Source organism: Gopherus flavomarginatus, chromosome 8 (assembly GCF_025201925.1).
Source record: "Gopherus flavomarginatus isolate rGopFla2 chromosome 8, rGopFla2.mat.asm, whole genome shotgun sequence".
NCBI classification, from domain to species: domain Eukaryota; kingdom Metazoa; phylum Chordata; order Testudines; family Testudinidae; genus Gopherus; species Gopherus flavomarginatus.
In genome coordinates, this window is record NC_066624.1 from 29,589,115 (window position 1) to 29,607,348 (window position 18,234).

The 18,234-nt window shown below is 45.1% G+C and overlaps 1 protein-coding gene across 3 annotated transcripts in view; it reads left to right on the forward strand.

The window, feature by feature from the left end:
* Nucleotides 1-15,033, forward strand: part of APOOL (apolipoprotein O like) — a 54,455-nt gene extending 39,422 nt beyond the window's left edge. For all 3 annotated transcript variants that reach the window (XM_050965103.1, XM_050965102.1, XM_050965101.1), the window contains 4 exons: nt 496-587; nt 2,076-2,192; nt 10,961-11,156; nt 14,275-15,033. In XM_050965103.1, the coding sequence (XP_050821060.1) occupies nt 496-587; nt 2,076-2,192; nt 10,961-11,156; nt 14,275-14,372 (503 nt within the window). In that variant the 3' untranslated portion in view covers nt 14,373-15,033. The remainder of the gene's footprint in view (nt 1-495; nt 588-2,075; nt 2,193-10,960; nt 11,157-14,274) is intronic.
* The last annotated feature ends 3,201 nt before the right edge of the window (nt 15,034-18,234 follow it).

The window sequence follows — 18,234 nt, forward strand, 5'->3', positions numbered from 1 at the left end:
GGAATAAGTGATCAGTGTTAACAATAGATTACATCAGAGATATGTAATAGGACAAATGTTTAATACATTCATTAGTGATCTGGAAAAAGTGGGTAAAATTAACATATAACACAAAATTATATAGGATAGTTAGGAACACAGAAGGCTGTGAGTATTCATAAAAGCCTGAGAGAGCCTGGCAGTTGGGTAGCATGATGGCAGAGGAAACTTGTTAATAAATGCAAGATAATACACATTGGAATTTGAACAAGTTATATAGAAGATTTAATAATATTTCATAATTGAAGAGAGATCCTCATTTTTTTAATTCAGTAAATTTTACTGAAACATCAGTTGATCCATTGGAATACAGACCCTAACTCTACGCCAGTCATACCTGCGATAGATTTGATCTAGATAGTTGCCAAGAGTCGGAGGTTAAAATTATGTAGCTATCCTATACTATGTTTCATTTGTATCTAGTACCTGTTTAAATTATTTATGTGGTTTACATAGGTTCTAGAATTAAGAAAATTGCGTACCCGCTGGGACTTACCACATTAGCTATATCCGTTTGTTACCCAGCTCAGTCAGTAGTACTTGCTAAGGTAAGTTTTTTTTTTTGTTTTGTTTTGTTCTTTCATAGGGTGAAAATATCAAAATTTTTAATATTTAAGCTGAGTGAGACTGAAAGTTTCAACACATCTGCCATATTTAATTTCCAAGGATATGGACCTGGTATCAGTTTATACACTGTGTGTGTGTGTGTGTGTGTGTGATGCATCACAGTTGTTAATTACATGTCCATCAGAAACGAATAAAATGGCTGAATTTACTTGACCAATACAGTGCTATTTTCTGTATTTAATTCTTACTTGGAGAAAGGAGAGTTTCATTTTTAGATACAATACAATAAAATTTTTAATTAACAGAAAATTGCATTTTTTAACAGCTACTCATTTCCATGCATTAAAATAATACTGTACAAGAAACTGCCGAATGGATACACAGGTGGCAGTTCTGAAGCTCTTTTTTTTAATGTACATCCAGTGCTGGATCCATGTAAAACAGGGAATTCCCCCTCACTATTTTCTTGTGACTGTCATCTTGAAGTTTACTTGTTGGCTAGCTACTTAAAATATTGATTTTATGGGCTTAACTATGCTGCCCCGCAGTTTAGCTACAAGGGTGTGAATAGCAGTGTGCACCAAAGTGCTGCCCTGTAATTCCCCTGTGTGGATGCTGTAGGTGTGAACTAAAATATTCCTAGTTTACATAAATGTAGTGCTCTTTAGACAAGACTATGTTAGTGCAAATGAAGAATCTTTCAGTTTGCGCACGTAGTGACCATATGGGGGAGTTTCAGCACAGCACTTTGGGGTACACTGCTATTTACACTCTTACAGTCCGAATGGCAGGGCAGTGTATACATAACCATAGTACCAGAACTTTGTGCATAGTTCTCTGTGAATGAGGAAATAAGCTGCAGCCAGGGAGGATTCTATCAACAGAGCCACTCCACAGATGTTGCTGCAACCTCACAAAGTTTGAATAATTACAGGCTGAATAAGAATTTACAAATTCAGACCTTTGTGAAGCAAAACAGCAATGTTTGTTAATTTCAGTCAGGTCCTTTTATTTCTTGGTTGTATCTTTCCTCACCATGGGATTTGTTTTAACCGGCATACATTTTGCTATGATTGTCTTTGCATGAATGAAAAGAATCTAGCTAAATTTAGTCATGTTTTTGTTTCAAGTTTGTAACATACGTACGATATGTCTAACTTTTCTTGCTGTTCCAACCTCCAGTGCATTCATTTATTCAAACCACTATTCCCTGGTTAAGTTTTAAATCCATTTTGTGTAAATGGATGCACTGCAACCGATTTACAATACCAGTTTAAACATGATTTATAATATAAGATTGAGAGTGTGGGGAGGTGCATCAAATTTGTGAAATGCAGATTTCCTGTCTTCCAGTATTGGAGCTATACAGTTTATTAAAGGAGAATATTTGCTTTACTTGAAATGTGCTGTGAACCCTACCATTTTTAAAGCTTCTTGTTAAAATAATACACTTTAACTAATTAAATTAGATAACAGGGAAAAAAATATATGCTGCAAGCCATCAAACCTATGAAGCAATAGGATCACTATGGACAAAAAACTCCTCTATGAAAGAAGTGCTACTCACACAGAAAGAAGATACCAAGGTAGGTTTTTCCAAAGAATGATCAGTTAGTCATTCAGTTCAATACCTTGGATTGATTTCTGAAATGCAAATTTAAGCAAAAAGATACAGGTGTGTTTGTTGATACTATTTAATATCACAATGAAGTGTGTTATGAGGCACAAAGGTCCTCATTTTATTGCTGCTGTTGTTGTTGTTTATTATTTGTATTATTGTAGCACCTAGGAGTCCCAGTCCTGGACCAGTTTTCCCTTGAGCTAGGTGCTGTGCAAACACAGAACAAAAAGACAATCCCTGCCTCAAAGAGCTTACAGTAGAAGTGTTTTTTTTTAAATTGTTTGAATAGTGTTTGTGACAAATCCCAGATTGATAGACCTTGAAATCTGTTTACTTATACAACATATTCAGCATGCATAACAGCTAGATGAGCTTCCCTCCACTGCCTTTTTAATAGGCCTCATTGATCTGGAGATGCAACCATAAGAAGATAGTTCATTTTCCTTATTCAGGCCATGGACCTGCAAACACTTAGACATGCTTATCTTTTCTATGTATGAGTGGCCTCACTGATTTCAGTAGGACTACTCATGGTAACATAGTTAAGAACACATGTAATTGGTTGCAGGATAAGTCCTTGGCGCCTCTGTTGATATCGCTAATGTATGAAAAATGTGATGCTTTTTAGCATGTGGATGCCTGTCCAGTGTCAGCTGGCCAGAACATATCTATTTTATTGTGATTAAAAAGTGTAAATAGGACATTTCATTTTAGTGAATAAAAAATGCAGATTTTCCATTGGTTCTGATGATTCCAGGTATTCGTGAATTTGACTTACTCTAGTTTGGAAACATGAATGTTCTGAATGCCAGTTTACAGTTTAAAAAATCTTATGAGAATGTGGCTGTATATCTGAATAATAATAATTAATAAATAATTAGATCTGAGCAAATATTGGAATTTCTAGCCTGAGGGAAATGCTGATATTTCAACATTTAAAAAAAAAGAAAGAAAAAATCCCGAATTTGGGTGAAAAGTTGAAAGCGATATTTTTCACAAATGGAAAGTTCAAAACAAATTTTTTATTTCAGAAATGGTGAAATATTTCATTTAAGCATTTTTGATAGAAACAAAACATTTTGAATCAGTTCAACGGGAAACTGCATTTCCCTGTGAGAACACAGACACAAGAAACTTATAGATTTGGACATCTCATGCTCCATTTACTGCAGTGCACCCAGCTCACTGGCCAGACTAGATTTCCGCTGATGCACCACACGACTCAGTCAGAGGAGGAGACCACACTGCATCATGGGAGATGTAGTCTGGCTCACAAGTGTCAGAGGGGTAGCCGTGTTAGTCTGTATCCACAAAAACAAACCCACTTCTGGTTAGAGAGCCAGGCCAGTAGGAGAAAGTGAGGGCACAAAATGCCCAAACTACAACTTGCATGAGGCATCGAAGCACTATATATGGAAATACAGTTTAATGTTTAATCGACTAGAAATTAAATATTTTGGTTTACTCCAGCAAACAAACATTTTGATATAGCTATTAAAACACTGATATAATTTTGACATTTTTGTTAATCCTCAGTTTTATTTCCATTGACAACCATGAACAGAATTCTGACTGAAGCGTATTTTCTTTCAGTTGAATCATGAGAAACTGTTAGGGAAATAAGAACTGTCATGGTAAGAAGAATTATAAACTGTCAGAGTTTTGCTAAATAAAGTCTGTTGTTTCCTAGGCTTTATCTACACAACTGCAGTAAGTCGACCTATGCTATGCAACTCCAGCTACGTGAATAACGTAGCTGGAGTTGACTTATCTTAGGTTGAGTTACCACGAGGTCTACACCGCGGGGGGTTGATGGGAGAAAATCTCCTGTTGACTTACTTTACTCTCTTATCTAGGGTAGAGTACTGGGGTCGACTGGAGAGCGATCTACAGTCGATTTGGCGGGTCTTTACTAGACCCGCTAAATCGACCGCTGGTGGATCAATCTCAGAGCGTCGATCCCTGCTATAGCGTAGACCTGCCCCTAAACTGAACAGTTGCTCATCACTAATCAAGAATGATATGCAGGAGGTTTGTTAGTTATCTTGATCTAAGTGGTTAGTGATAATTCAAACTCCAAGTCTCTTAATAACTTTGGTAAGGCTGGCATTCTCCTGTAAATCCACCTGTTGCTTTGGCCTTGTTCTGTGCTTCAGTTTCTCCATCTGTAAAAGGGGATAATGACTTGTCCCCTTCTTTGTAAAATCTTTTGAGTATCTTGGATGAAAAGCAGTATATCAAAAGTTCTTCTTCGAGTGATTGCTCATATTCATTCCAGTTAGGTGTGCGCATGCTACGTGCATGTTCGTCGGAAGTTTTTTACCCTAGCAACACTTGGTGGGTCAGCTGGGCGCCTCCTGGAGTGGCGCCGCCATGGTGCCGGATATATACCCCTGCCGACCCAACCGCCCCTCAGTTCCTTCTTACCGCCCGTGTTGGTCGTTGGAACAGTGGGGCGCGGCTTAGCTAATCTCCACCACCCTAGCTTCTCGTAGTTCTTTCATCATCATTGTGTATATAGTTCAATTTTCTATATTTCTACTTAGTTTTATTAGTTCTTTAATGTAGTTATTGTATATAGTTAAGAGGGGTTGGGGATTAGCCCTTTCCCCTCACCCAGTGCCGGGGCCCATGCCTGGTTCACCGGGTTTCAAACCCTGCTCGGCTTGTCGCAAGCCGATGCCGACAGGAGATCCTCACGACTCCTGCCTAAAGTGCCTCGGGGAATCCCACCTCGCAGACTAGTGCCTCATCTGCAAGGCCTTCAAGCTGCGGACGAAAAAGGAGCAGGACTTTCGTCTCAAACAGCTACTGATGGAGGCAGCCCTTACTCCTCCGCCCTCGGCACCGAGCGCCGGACAGTCCACACCGGGGAGAAGTGCATCTTCAGCACCGGAGCCCACCGGCACCGCAAAGGCCCCTCAGCACCAACCGTTGCCGGCCCAGAAGCCTGCCCGGCACCGTGCTCTCTCCCCGCGGGTCAAGAGGCACAAGACTCCTGCGACATCCATGCCTACGTTGCAGTCAGAGCACCCGCCTAAGTCGGACTGCCCGGCACCGAGAACTGCTGCGGCACCGACAACTTCAGCGCCGTTGATTCCGGCCTCACAAGAGCTGTCGATTCCGATGCTTGACGGCTCCCCGACACATGCCGTACTTGAGCTTATTGTTCCCTCCACGCCGGAGACATTCTCTACAGGAAGGGAGCTGATTGCCCTGACAGACCCTGCACTGCCTCAACCCCCGGCATCGCCGGTGTGGGTTATCTAATCAGTAGGCAAGCCTGCCCTGCTGAGACCATCCTCGCTCGGCACCGCTGAAAGGCACCCGACACGATCAAGGTCCCGCCGGCGTTCTTGGTCCCATCACTGATCTCTGTCCCGATGCTGCTCGCAGTCCCAGTACTGCTCTCCATCTCGGTACCGGTCATACTCGCGGCACCGTTTGAGATCGCGCTCACCGACCTGATACTCTCGGCACCGATCTAGCTCCTGGCACCGTTCACGGCACCGCACCTCCAGCACAGCACCACTCCGGTCGCAGGTCCCGGTCTCATTCCCGGTACCAGTATGACGCCCGGTACCATTCTCCGGTGCTGCGTGGAGACGGATACCAGACGCAGAGACTCTTTCCAAGTGTTTTCAGCTCCTCCGTGGCCGTCTCGCCATACATCAGTATCATCACATGCGGACAGTGCCTCCTACGCACATGACTGTGATTCGGATACTCACAGCCGAGTCTTCCAAGAGACCCACGGCCCAGACCAGGGACCTCATCAGTGGTCCTTCTGGACACCTTGGGCATATCACCAAGCCCAAGGTGGACCCGCAGTGACATCACGCTCCGTTCCATCAGAACACCGGGTGCCAGAGGCCACTGTCAGCCGCCCCACTCCTGCGGGTACAGAGGAACCTTCCATCCACGCACCGGACCCTCAGGTCCCACCAGTCCCTGACGTCCCCGATGATCAGGAGACCATACAGGACCCACTCGTCCCGGGCCTTTCGTCTTCCTCTTCCCTGGATGAAGCGGTAGCAGGGACATCCTCATCGGGCCCGCCTCCAGTTGACCTCAGGGCACACCAGGACCTCCTGAGGCGTGTCACCCTGAATATAAACCTCCAGGTGGAGGAGGTTCCAGAGGTTGAGGACCCCGTGGTAGATATACTGTCGGCGGATGCACCAATTCGAGTGGCCTTACCATTCATTCGATCGATTCAAGCTAAGGCAGATACCATGTGGCAATCCCCAGCATCTATTCCGCCCACGGCCAGAGGTGTGGAACGGAAGTACATGGTGCCCTCTAAGGGGTACAAGTACTTATATGTGCACTCTCCTCCCTGCTCACTGGTTGTACAGTCCATAAATGAACAGGAGTGCCATGGCCAGCAAGCCCCTGCCCCAAAATCTAAGGAGGCTGGGCGCATGGATTTGTTGGGCCGTAAAATCTACTCCGCGGGGGGCCTCCAACTCAGGGTGACGAACCAGCAAGCCCTACTTAGCAGGTATAATTACAACACCTGGGAGGCAGTAGGGAAATTCACAGAGTTGGTCCCACAAGACTCCCGCCAAGAATTTAAGGCACTATTGGAAGGAGGAAAGAAGGTGGCAAGAACTTCTCTCCAGGCCTCGCTGGACGCTGCTGATTTGGCAGCCAGAACTGTGGCCTCTGGAATCGCCATGAGGCGTATATCATGGCTTCAGGTGTCAGGCCTGCCACCTGAACTTCAGCACACTATCCAAGACTTGCCATTCGATGGCCAGGGTCTTTTCTCCGAGAAGACAGACCCTAGGCTACAGAGTCTGAAAGATAATCGGGTGATTATGCATTCACTCGGGATGCATACACCACAGACTCAAGGAAGATCCTTCCGCACCCAACCTCAATGCCCTTACCCCCCGCCTAGACCAAGACAGGACTTTGTCAGGAGGTGAGGTTGAGGCAACCGCAGACGACAGTCTGGGCCTCAAGGGGGTCAGAATAACGGTCCCTCCAAGTCAACGACGGGATCCAAACCAAACTTTTGAAGGTGCGCCCGAGGGCGGTGTACCAGTAGTCTCCCAGGATCCTTTTCAGTTTTACAACCGCCTTTCCCCTTTCCTCCCTGTGTGTACCCAATTAACCTCAGATCATTGGGTCCTACGCACGGTAGAATTCAGATACCACCTCCAGTTTATTTCACTCCCTCCCTCCCAACTCCCCTCTTTGTCCTCTTCAGGGACCCTTCTCATGAGCAATTCCTCTTGCAAGAGGTACGGACACTCCTTGCCATGGGAGCTATAGAGGAGGTACCGAAGGACCTAAGGGGCAAGGGGTTCTATTCCCGCTATTTCCTAATCCCCAAGATGAAAGGAGGCCTCAGGCCTATCCTAGACCTGCGAGGACTGAACAAGTTCATGAAAAAGTTGAAGTTCCGCATGGTATCCCTGGGGACAATCATCCCATCTTTGGATCCTGGAGACTGGTATGACGCCCTCGACCTGAAGGACGCATATTTCCACATTGCCATTTACCCTCCGCACAGACGGTACCTCCTGTTTGTGGTCAACTATCCGCATTTTCAGTTTACGGTCCTTCCGTTTGGCCTCTCTACAGCCCCTCGGGTATTCACAAAGTGCATGGCTGTAGTCGCTGCCTCCCTCCGTCGTTGTCTAATACATGTCTTCCCGTACCTCAACGATTGGCTCATTCAGGGGACCTCCGAGGCCCAAGTCACCTGTCATGTGGGCATCGTCAAGGACCTCTTCATGCAACTAGGCCTGATGATCAACCTAGAGAAATCTACTCTAGTGCTCACGCAAAGAATAGAATTCATTGGGGCCATCCTGGACTCCAGTCTTGCAAGGGCCAGTTTACCACGACCCCGATTTCAGGCAATAGTATCAATTAGACAAAGCCTTCAAAACTTCCTGACAACTTCGGCTCGCACTTGTCTCGGCCTCCTCGGTCACATGGCTGCCTGCACGTTCGTGACCAAGCACGCCAGACTACATCCGCGTCCCCTTCAAACTTGGCTCGCCTCGGTTTACCGCCCAGGCAAGGACGCCATAGACCTAGTAGTCACCATTCCCCCGAGCATCCTAGGCTCCCTCGACTGGTGGCTGACGCCCTCCCTGTTGTGTGCAGGACTGCCGTTCCGTCCGCCACAGCCCTCCGTGTCCCTGATGATGGATGCGTCATCTCTCGGCTGGGGTGCTCACCTCGGACATCTTTGCACTCAAGATCTTTGGTCGTCTCAGGAGCTGGCGTTACGCATAAATGTCCGAGAACTAAGAGCAGTCCGCCTGGCGTGCCAGGCGTTCCAGCAACACCTACAGGGCCGTTGTGTCTGAGTATTTGTTTACAGACAACACAACGGTCATGTACTACATAAACAAGCAGGGAGGGACACGATCCTCCCCCCTTTGTCGGGAGGTGATCCAACTATGGGACTTTTGCATAACCCACTCAATAGACCTGGTAGCGTCCTTTCTCCCAGGAGTTCGGAACACTCTGGCAGATCAACTCAGCAGATCCTTCCTGTCTCACAAGTGGTCGATTCGTCCGAACATTATACATTCTGTCTTCCGGAAGTGGGGATTTCCCCACATAGACCTCTTCGCTTCCCGCGAGAACAGGAAATGCCAGAGGTACTGCTCCTTCCAAGGTCTCTCCTGGGGTTCGATTTCGGACGCCTTCCTGATTCCGTGGAAGAGCCAGCTACTTTACACCTTTCCACCATTCCCGTTGGTTCACAAGGTCCTACTAAAGCTCCGCAGGGACAGAGCTCACCTGATCATGATCGCTCTAGCGTGGCCCGGGCAACACTGGTACACCATGTTGCTCGACCTGTTGATAGCCAACCCAATCACCTTGCCTCGTCATCCAGACCTCATAACTCAGAACCACGGCAGGCTTCAACACCCAGACCTGCAGTCCCTTCACCTCACGGCATGGCTCCTGCATGGTTAACCCAGTCAGAGTTACGTTGCTCTGCCCCAGTGCAGCAAGTACTCCTTGGTAGCAGAAAACCTTCCACTCGGTCTACGTACCTGGCCAAAAGGAAGCGTTTCTCCTGCTGCTGCGAAACACAAAATGTTAATCCCATTGAGGCCTCGATCCCCACCATCCTGGACTACCTCTGGTCTCTCAAACAGCAGGGCCTAGCGGTATCATCATTGAGGGTGCACTAGGCAGCCATTTCTACCTTCCATCCAGGTGAAAGTGGCCGCTCCGTGTTTTCACACCCTATGGTTTCCAGGTTCCTTAAGGGCTTGGAACGCCTATACCCCCAAGTACGCTGCCCTGCCCCTACCTGGGACCTCAACCTAGTCTTAACCAGACTTATGTCTCCACCATTCAAGCCGTTGGAAACTTTCTCGCTGCTATACCTGTCCTGGAAGACAGTTTTCCTTGTAGCCATTACATCGGTCAGACGAGTCTTCGAGCTTCGGGCGCTCACGGTGGACCCACCGTATACAATCTTTCACAAGGACAAGGTGCAGTTGCGACCACACCCAGCATTCCTCCCTAAAGTGGTATCGGCCTTTCATACCAATCAGGACATCTTCCTTCCGGTCTTCTTCCCGAAGCCGCACTCATCGTGACGGGAACAACAATTGCACTCCCTAGATGTCCGTAGGGCACTCGCATTTTATATCGAACGGACGAAGCCCTTTTGTAAGTTGCCCCAACTCTTTACTGCAGTGGCAGACCTAATGAAGGGCCTACCTGTCTCCTCCCAAAGGATCTCCTCTTGGGTGACGGCATGCATCCGCACTTGCTATGACTTGGCTCATGTTCCCTCGGGCCATCTCACCACACATTCTACCAGGGCTCAGGCTTCATCTGCTGCCTTCGTGGCTCACGTACCAATCCAGGAAATATGTCGCGCAGCTACCTGGTCCTCGGTCCACACCTTTGCTTCGCATTATGCTCTGATTCAACTGTCTAGAGATGATGCAGCATTTGGCTCAGTGGTTTTGCATTCTGCCACATCTCACTCCGACCCCACCACCTAGGGTAAGTCTTTGGAATCACCTAACTGGAATGGATATGAGTAGTCACTCGAAGAAGAAGACGGTTACTCACCTGTGTAACTGTTGTTCTTCGAGATGTGTTGCTCGTATCCATTCCAAACCCGCCCCCCTTCCCTACTGTCAGAGTAGCCGGCAAGAAGGAACTGAGGGGTGGTTGGGTTGGCAGGGGTATATATCCGGCGCCATGACGGCGCCACTCCAGGGGGCGGCCAGCTGACCCACCGAGTGTTGTTAGGGTAAAATTCCAATGAACGTGCACGCGGCGCGCACACACCTAACTGGAATGGATATGAGCAACACATCTTGAAGAACAACAGTTACAAAGGTGAGTAACCGTCTTTTAGTAGTAGTTTTCATTAACCATTAAACAAGCTTCCAGACATCAAACTGAAGTTCCTTGTATCTTGACAGTGTTCAGAAATGCATCTTCTGTCCCCTTATTGTGGTGCCTATTTTATGCAAACAACCTTAACATCATCAGGGAATATTGTCAATTATTTGAATCTAACATGAAGTGAATTGAGGCATATAGTAAACTAATTTCTTTTGGCATATATCTGTGTATTCGGTATGAAAGTTTGTACACACAGAATGCATATCTGGAAATAATTTATTAAAACGTGACAGCTCTTTTGTAATTTCCTTTATCAACAATATAATAAACATACACCTAAATATTGTTCTGTTTTGTTTGGTTGGTTCATTTGCAATTTAGCCTGGTTCATATGTGCAACAAGTTCCAGAACCAGCTGTGGGAGAGGATAAAAGTGCAGAGATTAAAAAAACAACCCTTGAATCTGAGGTTAAGTCAAAACCACTTGTTGTAACAGATTCTCCTGTAATGAAGATTCAGAGTTCAAAAGATCCAGTGCCTTTGCCCGCAGATATAAAAGTGCCAAATGTCATTTCAGGTACGAAACTCAAATTAGCATCAACTGCAGTGAATTGTGAATTATTTAATGTTATTTTCATTATTCTTTTTTTAAAAAGCAACTCTAGCAGGCCTGTCAAATTTAGCTTTCTAATGTGGTAAACTCCATAAAATTTAGTATGCTATATCAAGAGCCCAAAGAGGTGATAGGTCCTACAATGTGGACCACACCTCAATAAAAAATATGTATTGTGGACCACTTCCCATTCTTAATCACGTGGACCCTTCTTTCTGTCAGTTGCACATCTTCTTCTCTATGGAAATTTCAGCATTTGCTTTTGTAAAAAGATAATATTGCTTGAAGGTAACATCTGTTTCCTCATGTCAGCTTACTTGCGAAGACAACTAGTGTGGCTTCTTCTTGTTTCCAGTGGCTTTTGCAGGCATCCTGGCTCTCTTGTAGTGAAATATCTAGGTATCTGTAAAAACAGCTGGAAACAAAGAGGAGGTCCAGCACCAGGTGATCAGCCATCTGTCTAGGGGCCACAGGTTTGAGAGCTACTACCCTAGGGCATTGACGAAGCACACACAATCTATATGTGAAGCATTGTATTTGATTTTCACTAGTTCTTTACTATGTTGCTTTTCATGCATCTTAAGTGATCAATAAGTGATCCATTGCATGGCATGCTGATAGTGAAAAATCCTTGAATGTGCTCATAATTAACAACTCAATCCATGTAGTGACATTTAAGTGAAATTATTATGTCCTTCTGTCAGTAACAATCATTTCCATAGTAATCAAGAAAAGTGGTATTGGCCTTATCTAGTAAAACAGAGCTTCCCCTACCACTGATAATGTGAATTTTAATTTGAAAATATTAAATTCTTCCAATATCCTCCTATCACCTTTTATACATGCTCATCTGTCTTTATGTAACCAAACATAACTAGTTAGGGGCTTGCTATTAAAATGTATTGTTGTTTGTTTTTATCCTCATTACATTCCCAGGGATACCCATGATATTGAGGCACCTTACTGTCACCTGTCCTCAGTGTGAGGAATCCTGGTCTGTGACTCCTGTGGTTCAGCCTCTAGCACCACAAGCACTGCCTTCCAGGCCTCTGCAGGCCTCGCTCTTTCTTTACAGGTTAATGATGGGCATGCTCCAATCTCTGAGTCCTCCAAGCATCTCCGTGAAGTACCCATTCCCTGGCCCAGTGGATACTTACAGAATTCACTGATCCTCTGCTCGCAAAGGAACAGTACACCCAGCTTACGAGTTATACCCTATCAGAGCTCCGCTTAACACACAGCACTTAGATATGTTTATGGTAAAAACAAGATGGTAAAAACAAAGAGCAAAGATTCAAGTGACAGCAAGTAGAAATATTGGAGAAAAATAGTTACATATAAAACAAAATCCTAACATGCAGTCTAGAGCCTAGATTTAATTAACAAAACAAAAAAAAAAAAACCTTGTCAAATCAAGTTTAGCTTACCCCAAAGTCTTTCCAGCATTTTTCAGCCAGACTTGATTGTGATCCTTTTCTCATGAACCAAATACACTGTCAGTCTAGGTGAAGCATAACAGGGTGTACCTCTGCACCCCAGACATGTCCCATGATCCATTGTCTTCACTTGTAAACATGGTAGCCCCTGCTGCTTATTTTTTCCTGTCTAGAATCTCCCCTGGAGACTTTTCATCTCTTGATCAGACTAAATCGGCTTTCATTGTGAAGTATACAGTACTCACACCTATAAAGTCGGACAGGTAGATAAGCATCTCTGCCTGAAAGAAACTTATTTAACACCTTCTGGTGACCAGCTCCAACTCACAGACCATAATTTTGTATGTATATATACATAACTCCTTACATGTTATCTGTACATACATTCCACAGTGATTACAGTGGTCAATGTGACACAAGCTTTCAGTAGAGACTTTACATGACTCCCTTTGATGAACTACTATGTAGAGATTGGAACCAGGATCCCTGTAATCCTGTGCACCCCGTGCCCTCTTCTGAGTTGGCACCAGGAGGTCCCTGGGTGACATGTCCTGCTATACGACCTTTAACATATGAATCCTTATTTTAATCCTGGGTTGCTCCTTTATTTTTCCTTTTTCAGTTTGTGGAATTATTGGGTCTCTTTATACATAACTTTCTCAGTTCCCTCAGCTCCCACTTTTTCTTTCATATTAAACATATATACTTATACAAGTTGAAAGGTAAAATAAAGATTTTCCTGTTTGTCACCACATTTCCAGGTGGAAGCCATTCCGTGTCCCCAGTGGAGCCAATAGATTTCTATCTTTTTGGTTCAGATGGGCTGGATGGGGTTCACATTTCATAAACTCTACACATGGTTTGGGAGAGTCACTTTGTACAAGGCATTCCCTTTGCCTCTCCTCCCTGCACTGCGTGTTGCCTCCACATTTTAATAAACTTACAAAATCACCAATAAAGTCAAATTGTGTGAATTTATTTGCACTGATTTAAGCCTAGGTAATCCGTCTGTGATCTAGTATGGTGCAATGAGTTGTTCAGTTTGCCCCCTGGACCAGCTGTGAGGGAGATAGTGACTCAGTCACTATCTGCTTCTCAGTCTCCCCATTGCTCTCAAAAAGTACTAAACTGATCCTTTTACAGCATACTCTGCACAGTGTGCTCCTGGGGGGAGAGTCAAGGTTCTGTCTGCTTCTCAATTTGTCTCATTCATTACTTCCCACCTGAAGGAGGGAGGGATGTAGCAGCTCTGCAGAGCCTGCTGCCCCAGGAAGCAGCAGTATGGTGTAAAGGAGAGCCTTACACACTACCCCCTTTTCCCTTGTGCCAGTGCTCTGGGCATGCCATCATCAGGCTTTTAATAGATTACTTTGTAATTGTGAAAACAATTTAGTGATGAGTTTGTCAGATATTGGAGATCTTTCAAATGTTTTTCTTACTTCCTGTGATTTTTCGTTGCACAGCAACAACTTGCCTGCATTATTCCCACCAATGTAATTTACAATTAATTTATAACTGTAGAGCACTTTATTATAATGCTTGAATGTTCACACTATCAGTATGTATAACTTCTGAATAAGCATTTTTTTAAAAAAAAGTTTTTATGCCTTTATTATAATTTTATTTCATTTTAATATCTTTAACAGATGTAGCGAAGACAGCAAAATTTAAGCTTGACCCCAGGCTTATGGACCATGGTCAGTCTAGCCCAGAGGATGTGGATATGTACAGTACTAGAAGCTAAGGCACCAATTTACAAATATTGGGAAGTACTAACAATAGCAAAGAAAAATGGAAGGATTATGCAATGTATCATTGTACCTAATGTGGTATAATTTAATCAGGTATTTTCTTAAATCCCAATATGTACAGTCAATCTACTTTGTCCTTGTTGTTTACTGTGTACTGTTTCTTACTACCTATAAGCAATTAAATATTTTAATTTCTTTGAACAATAATTACCTGTTTGACACCGAGAATTATATTTCTCTCAATATGTGCTTGCAATGGGGTATATCAGGGTTGTCAGTGTCAAGTTGTTAATAAACATAAATCACCTTTATAAGGGACGGGTTTGAAAGTGTAAATGTATTTCTGTCCTTCAGCTCCTCAGTAGTTCAAAGACAGTAAATGAGTAATCTGGTCATCTTTTTATTGTTGTCCTCCTTCTCACTCACTTCCAGCTCTGGAATGCTATGGACAAATGATAGCATTTGGCATCTATGTTGGCTCAAATATCTTAGTAGTCTGAGCATTCATAATACAAAAGAAACCAGCTGTCATTGTTGTACTCTCTCAAATTCAGTTGCTTTAAGATTTATGTAAGCTAACTCCTTTTGTAAAAATCACTGCTGTTAACCTCTTCCACTGAGGTAACTAGAATAGAAAATAAATTTTGTTCTGCATGTGTGTAGCATTCCTGATTTAAAAGTAACATTTAAAATGAAAAGGAAAAATTGGGGCTAGACATCAAAGCATCTCTTGTAGACCACACATTAGTTTTCAGTCAACCTTTAATAACATAGTCTGATGTTTATTTAGTTGCTTTTCAGCTCCATCAACTCTAGCCCATGATACTGGTACTGTTTGTGCTAATGTGGAATATATTAGCAAATTATGGCAGGAAAGTTGGGCATTTTAGTGACACAGAGGTTAAAACAGGCAGTTATGCTATTGGATGAAAGTGCTCTCACAGCTTAACTTAAAAAAAGAATAAAAAGTTGTGGTTAGTAAGAATAAAACCAAGGTCCACAGTCTGTTTTGAAGCATGCACACCTAGAGCCCATTGACTTCAGTGGGAGTTCTGTGAATGTAAGAATGAGCAAATATTTAGAATGAATTTTTCATTCTAGTAAAATTTTGACATGATAAAGTGCTTTGAGACAAAATGGAAATCCTTTTTAAGGACTGTTTGTTTGACTTATGACGAATAGCATGTTCTGGCACTATCGAGCTATTGCTGTCATTTATGGAGCAGAACATATACACAATTCTTTGCCTCTTGAAGTAGTTATGCCTATGGCACGTGTCAACAGTTTAGTATCAACATACAGTTAAAAAAAATGTGAAAAGTAGTTTGTGCCTATGGCTAGCAGCCTCTTTTTAAAAAAACAACATGGCTGTTTCAGTAAAGAAAACAAAAAAACAAAAATACCTAAAATACTTAGTTGCTGTTAAGTGGCTAAGGTCTCAGTCCTGCAAACTGTTTTGTGTGCATAATTTACACACCAGGAGTATTCCCATTGAATCCAACATGAAAGTGTAGTGATTTCAATATCTGGCTAGGCAAGGATCAGATGAATTTATTCGGACTACTCAAAGTCATAAAGTTAGTCATGTGTCTTTGCATGCTTGTGCTCTAAGAGTCTACAACAGTGGGACAATACAAAATATATATTATTTCTTGTTCTTCTGAAATTGAATCTCACCTAACTGAGGGAAATAATAGATTAGAAGAGGAAATGCAGTTCAATTTTCTGTGTGAAACTTAGAGGTAAATTTTTAAAAAGATAGTGATTTAGCCACAAGATATCCATTAGTGTCACTGGAAGTCATATGCTTATGTCCCCAGATACCATGTAATACACACACACAAAAGACACTGAAAGTTTAGCATGAATCAGGTCAATGACTTGAGGAGAGACACTGCATTTAGATCAGGGGTCGGCAACCTTTCACAAGTGGTGTGCCGAATCTTCATTTATTCACTCTAATTTAAGGTTTCGCGTGCCGGTAATACATTTTAATGATTTTTAGAAGGTCTCTCTCTCTCTCTCTAAGTCTCTATATTATATAACTAAACTAGTGTTGTATTGTAAAATAAACAAGGTTTTCGAAATGTTTAAGAAGCTTCATTTAAAATTAAATTAAAATGTTGATCTTATGCTGCCGGCCTGCTCAGCCCACTGCTGGTCTGGGGTTCTGTTCACCTAGGCTGGCAGTTGACTGAGCGGGGCCTGTGGCCGGGACCCTGGCCGGCAAGGGTCCAGCAGCCAGAACCCCAGACCGGCAGCGGGCTGTGCGGGGCTGGCGGCCAGGACCCCAGACCGGCAGTGGACTGAGCGGCTTGACCCACTGCCGCTCAGGGATTCCATCCTCCAGCTCCTGCCTGCCAGGATCCCGGCTGCCGGACCCGCTCAGCCTGCTGCCAGTCTAGGGTCCCGGCTCTGCCCACATACAGTGGGTACCTACCTTCTCCCTGGTTCTGGCCCATTCTCTTTCCCTCTCTCTGCACTAAGCTGAGGGTGGGAGTGCACTGAGCACAGGGCTGGGGGTGAAGGGTCTGGCCAGGAGCTAGAATGAGGGAGAGGGCTCAGGGTTGGGGCAGGAGGTTTGGGTTTGGGGCACTTACCTGGGCAGCTCCCATATGATATGAGGGATGTAGGTGGGAATGTGGCGGGGTGCAGGAGCTCCCATTTGGTGCTCAGGGTGGGGGGTGCATGGGGTGTGGGGGGGCTGGGGATGTGAGGGGGGTGCAGGTGTCAGGGCACCTATCTAAGCCTCCCTGGTCTTTGTCTCCTGACTGCCCCAACCCTTATCCACCCCCCCCTCACACCCCAGACAGACCTCTGGGACTCCTATGCCCCATCCAACCGCTCCCCGCCCCCTGACAAGACCCCCAGAACTCCTGACCCATACAACCCTCCCCTTGCTCCCTGCCTCCCGCAACCCCTCTCCACACCCCTGCCTCCTGACAGCCCCCCTCACCCCGAACTTTCGACTCATCCAACCCCCCCAGGTCCTTGTCCCCTGACCACTCCCTCCAGAGACCCCCCCACACCCTAACTTCCCCCCCAGGACCCTCCTTGCTTCCTGTCCCCTGACTGCCCTGACCCCTATCCACCCCTTTCCCCTTAACAGACCCTGGAACTCCCATGCCCCATCCACCCTCCTGCTCCCTGATTGCCCCCTCTAGAGACCCCTGTCCCTAGCCACCACCCCCCTCAGGATCCCACCCCCTATCCAACCCACCCTGCTCCCTGTCCCCTGACTGCCCCCACCCCCCAGCCCCGGACCCCTTACCTTGAGGCTCCAAGCAGAGCCAGATACACTGCCCCGCGGGAGCACACAGCCCCAACCCTCAGAGCGCTGCACGTGTGGCAGCAGGGCTCCAGGTGAGTGTGGATCGTCTTTCCCTCCCTGCAGAGCCAAACACTGTCCCGCGGGAGCGCACAGCCCCTAGAGCTCTGCGTGCGTGGCGGCAGGGCTCCAGGGGAGGGGAGAAGGTAGGGGAAGGGCCAGCGGCTTGCTGTGCTAGGCCCAGTGCTCCAGCCCAGGACCGCAGACCCTGCGGCTTGCTGCACCGGGCAGGATTTTTAATGGCACAGGGGAGTCCCAGCAGGCAGCTGCGTGCCATTAAAAATTCAGCTCGCGTGCCATCGGTTGCCGACCCATGATTTAGATTCTACAAAGTTAACCATCATTCACTTCTTAATCCTTTTGGTTATGAAAAAGTGGGAAGGTAACACAAAGGATTACAGATTGCCTTTCCTCTGCAAATCTTATTTTAAAATGAATTAAGAATATCTTAAAAGAAATTGGGAATCCTAAACTGAAGTTCAGTAATATAGTGTTGGAGCCAAAGATGCAGAGTACTAATGTGCACT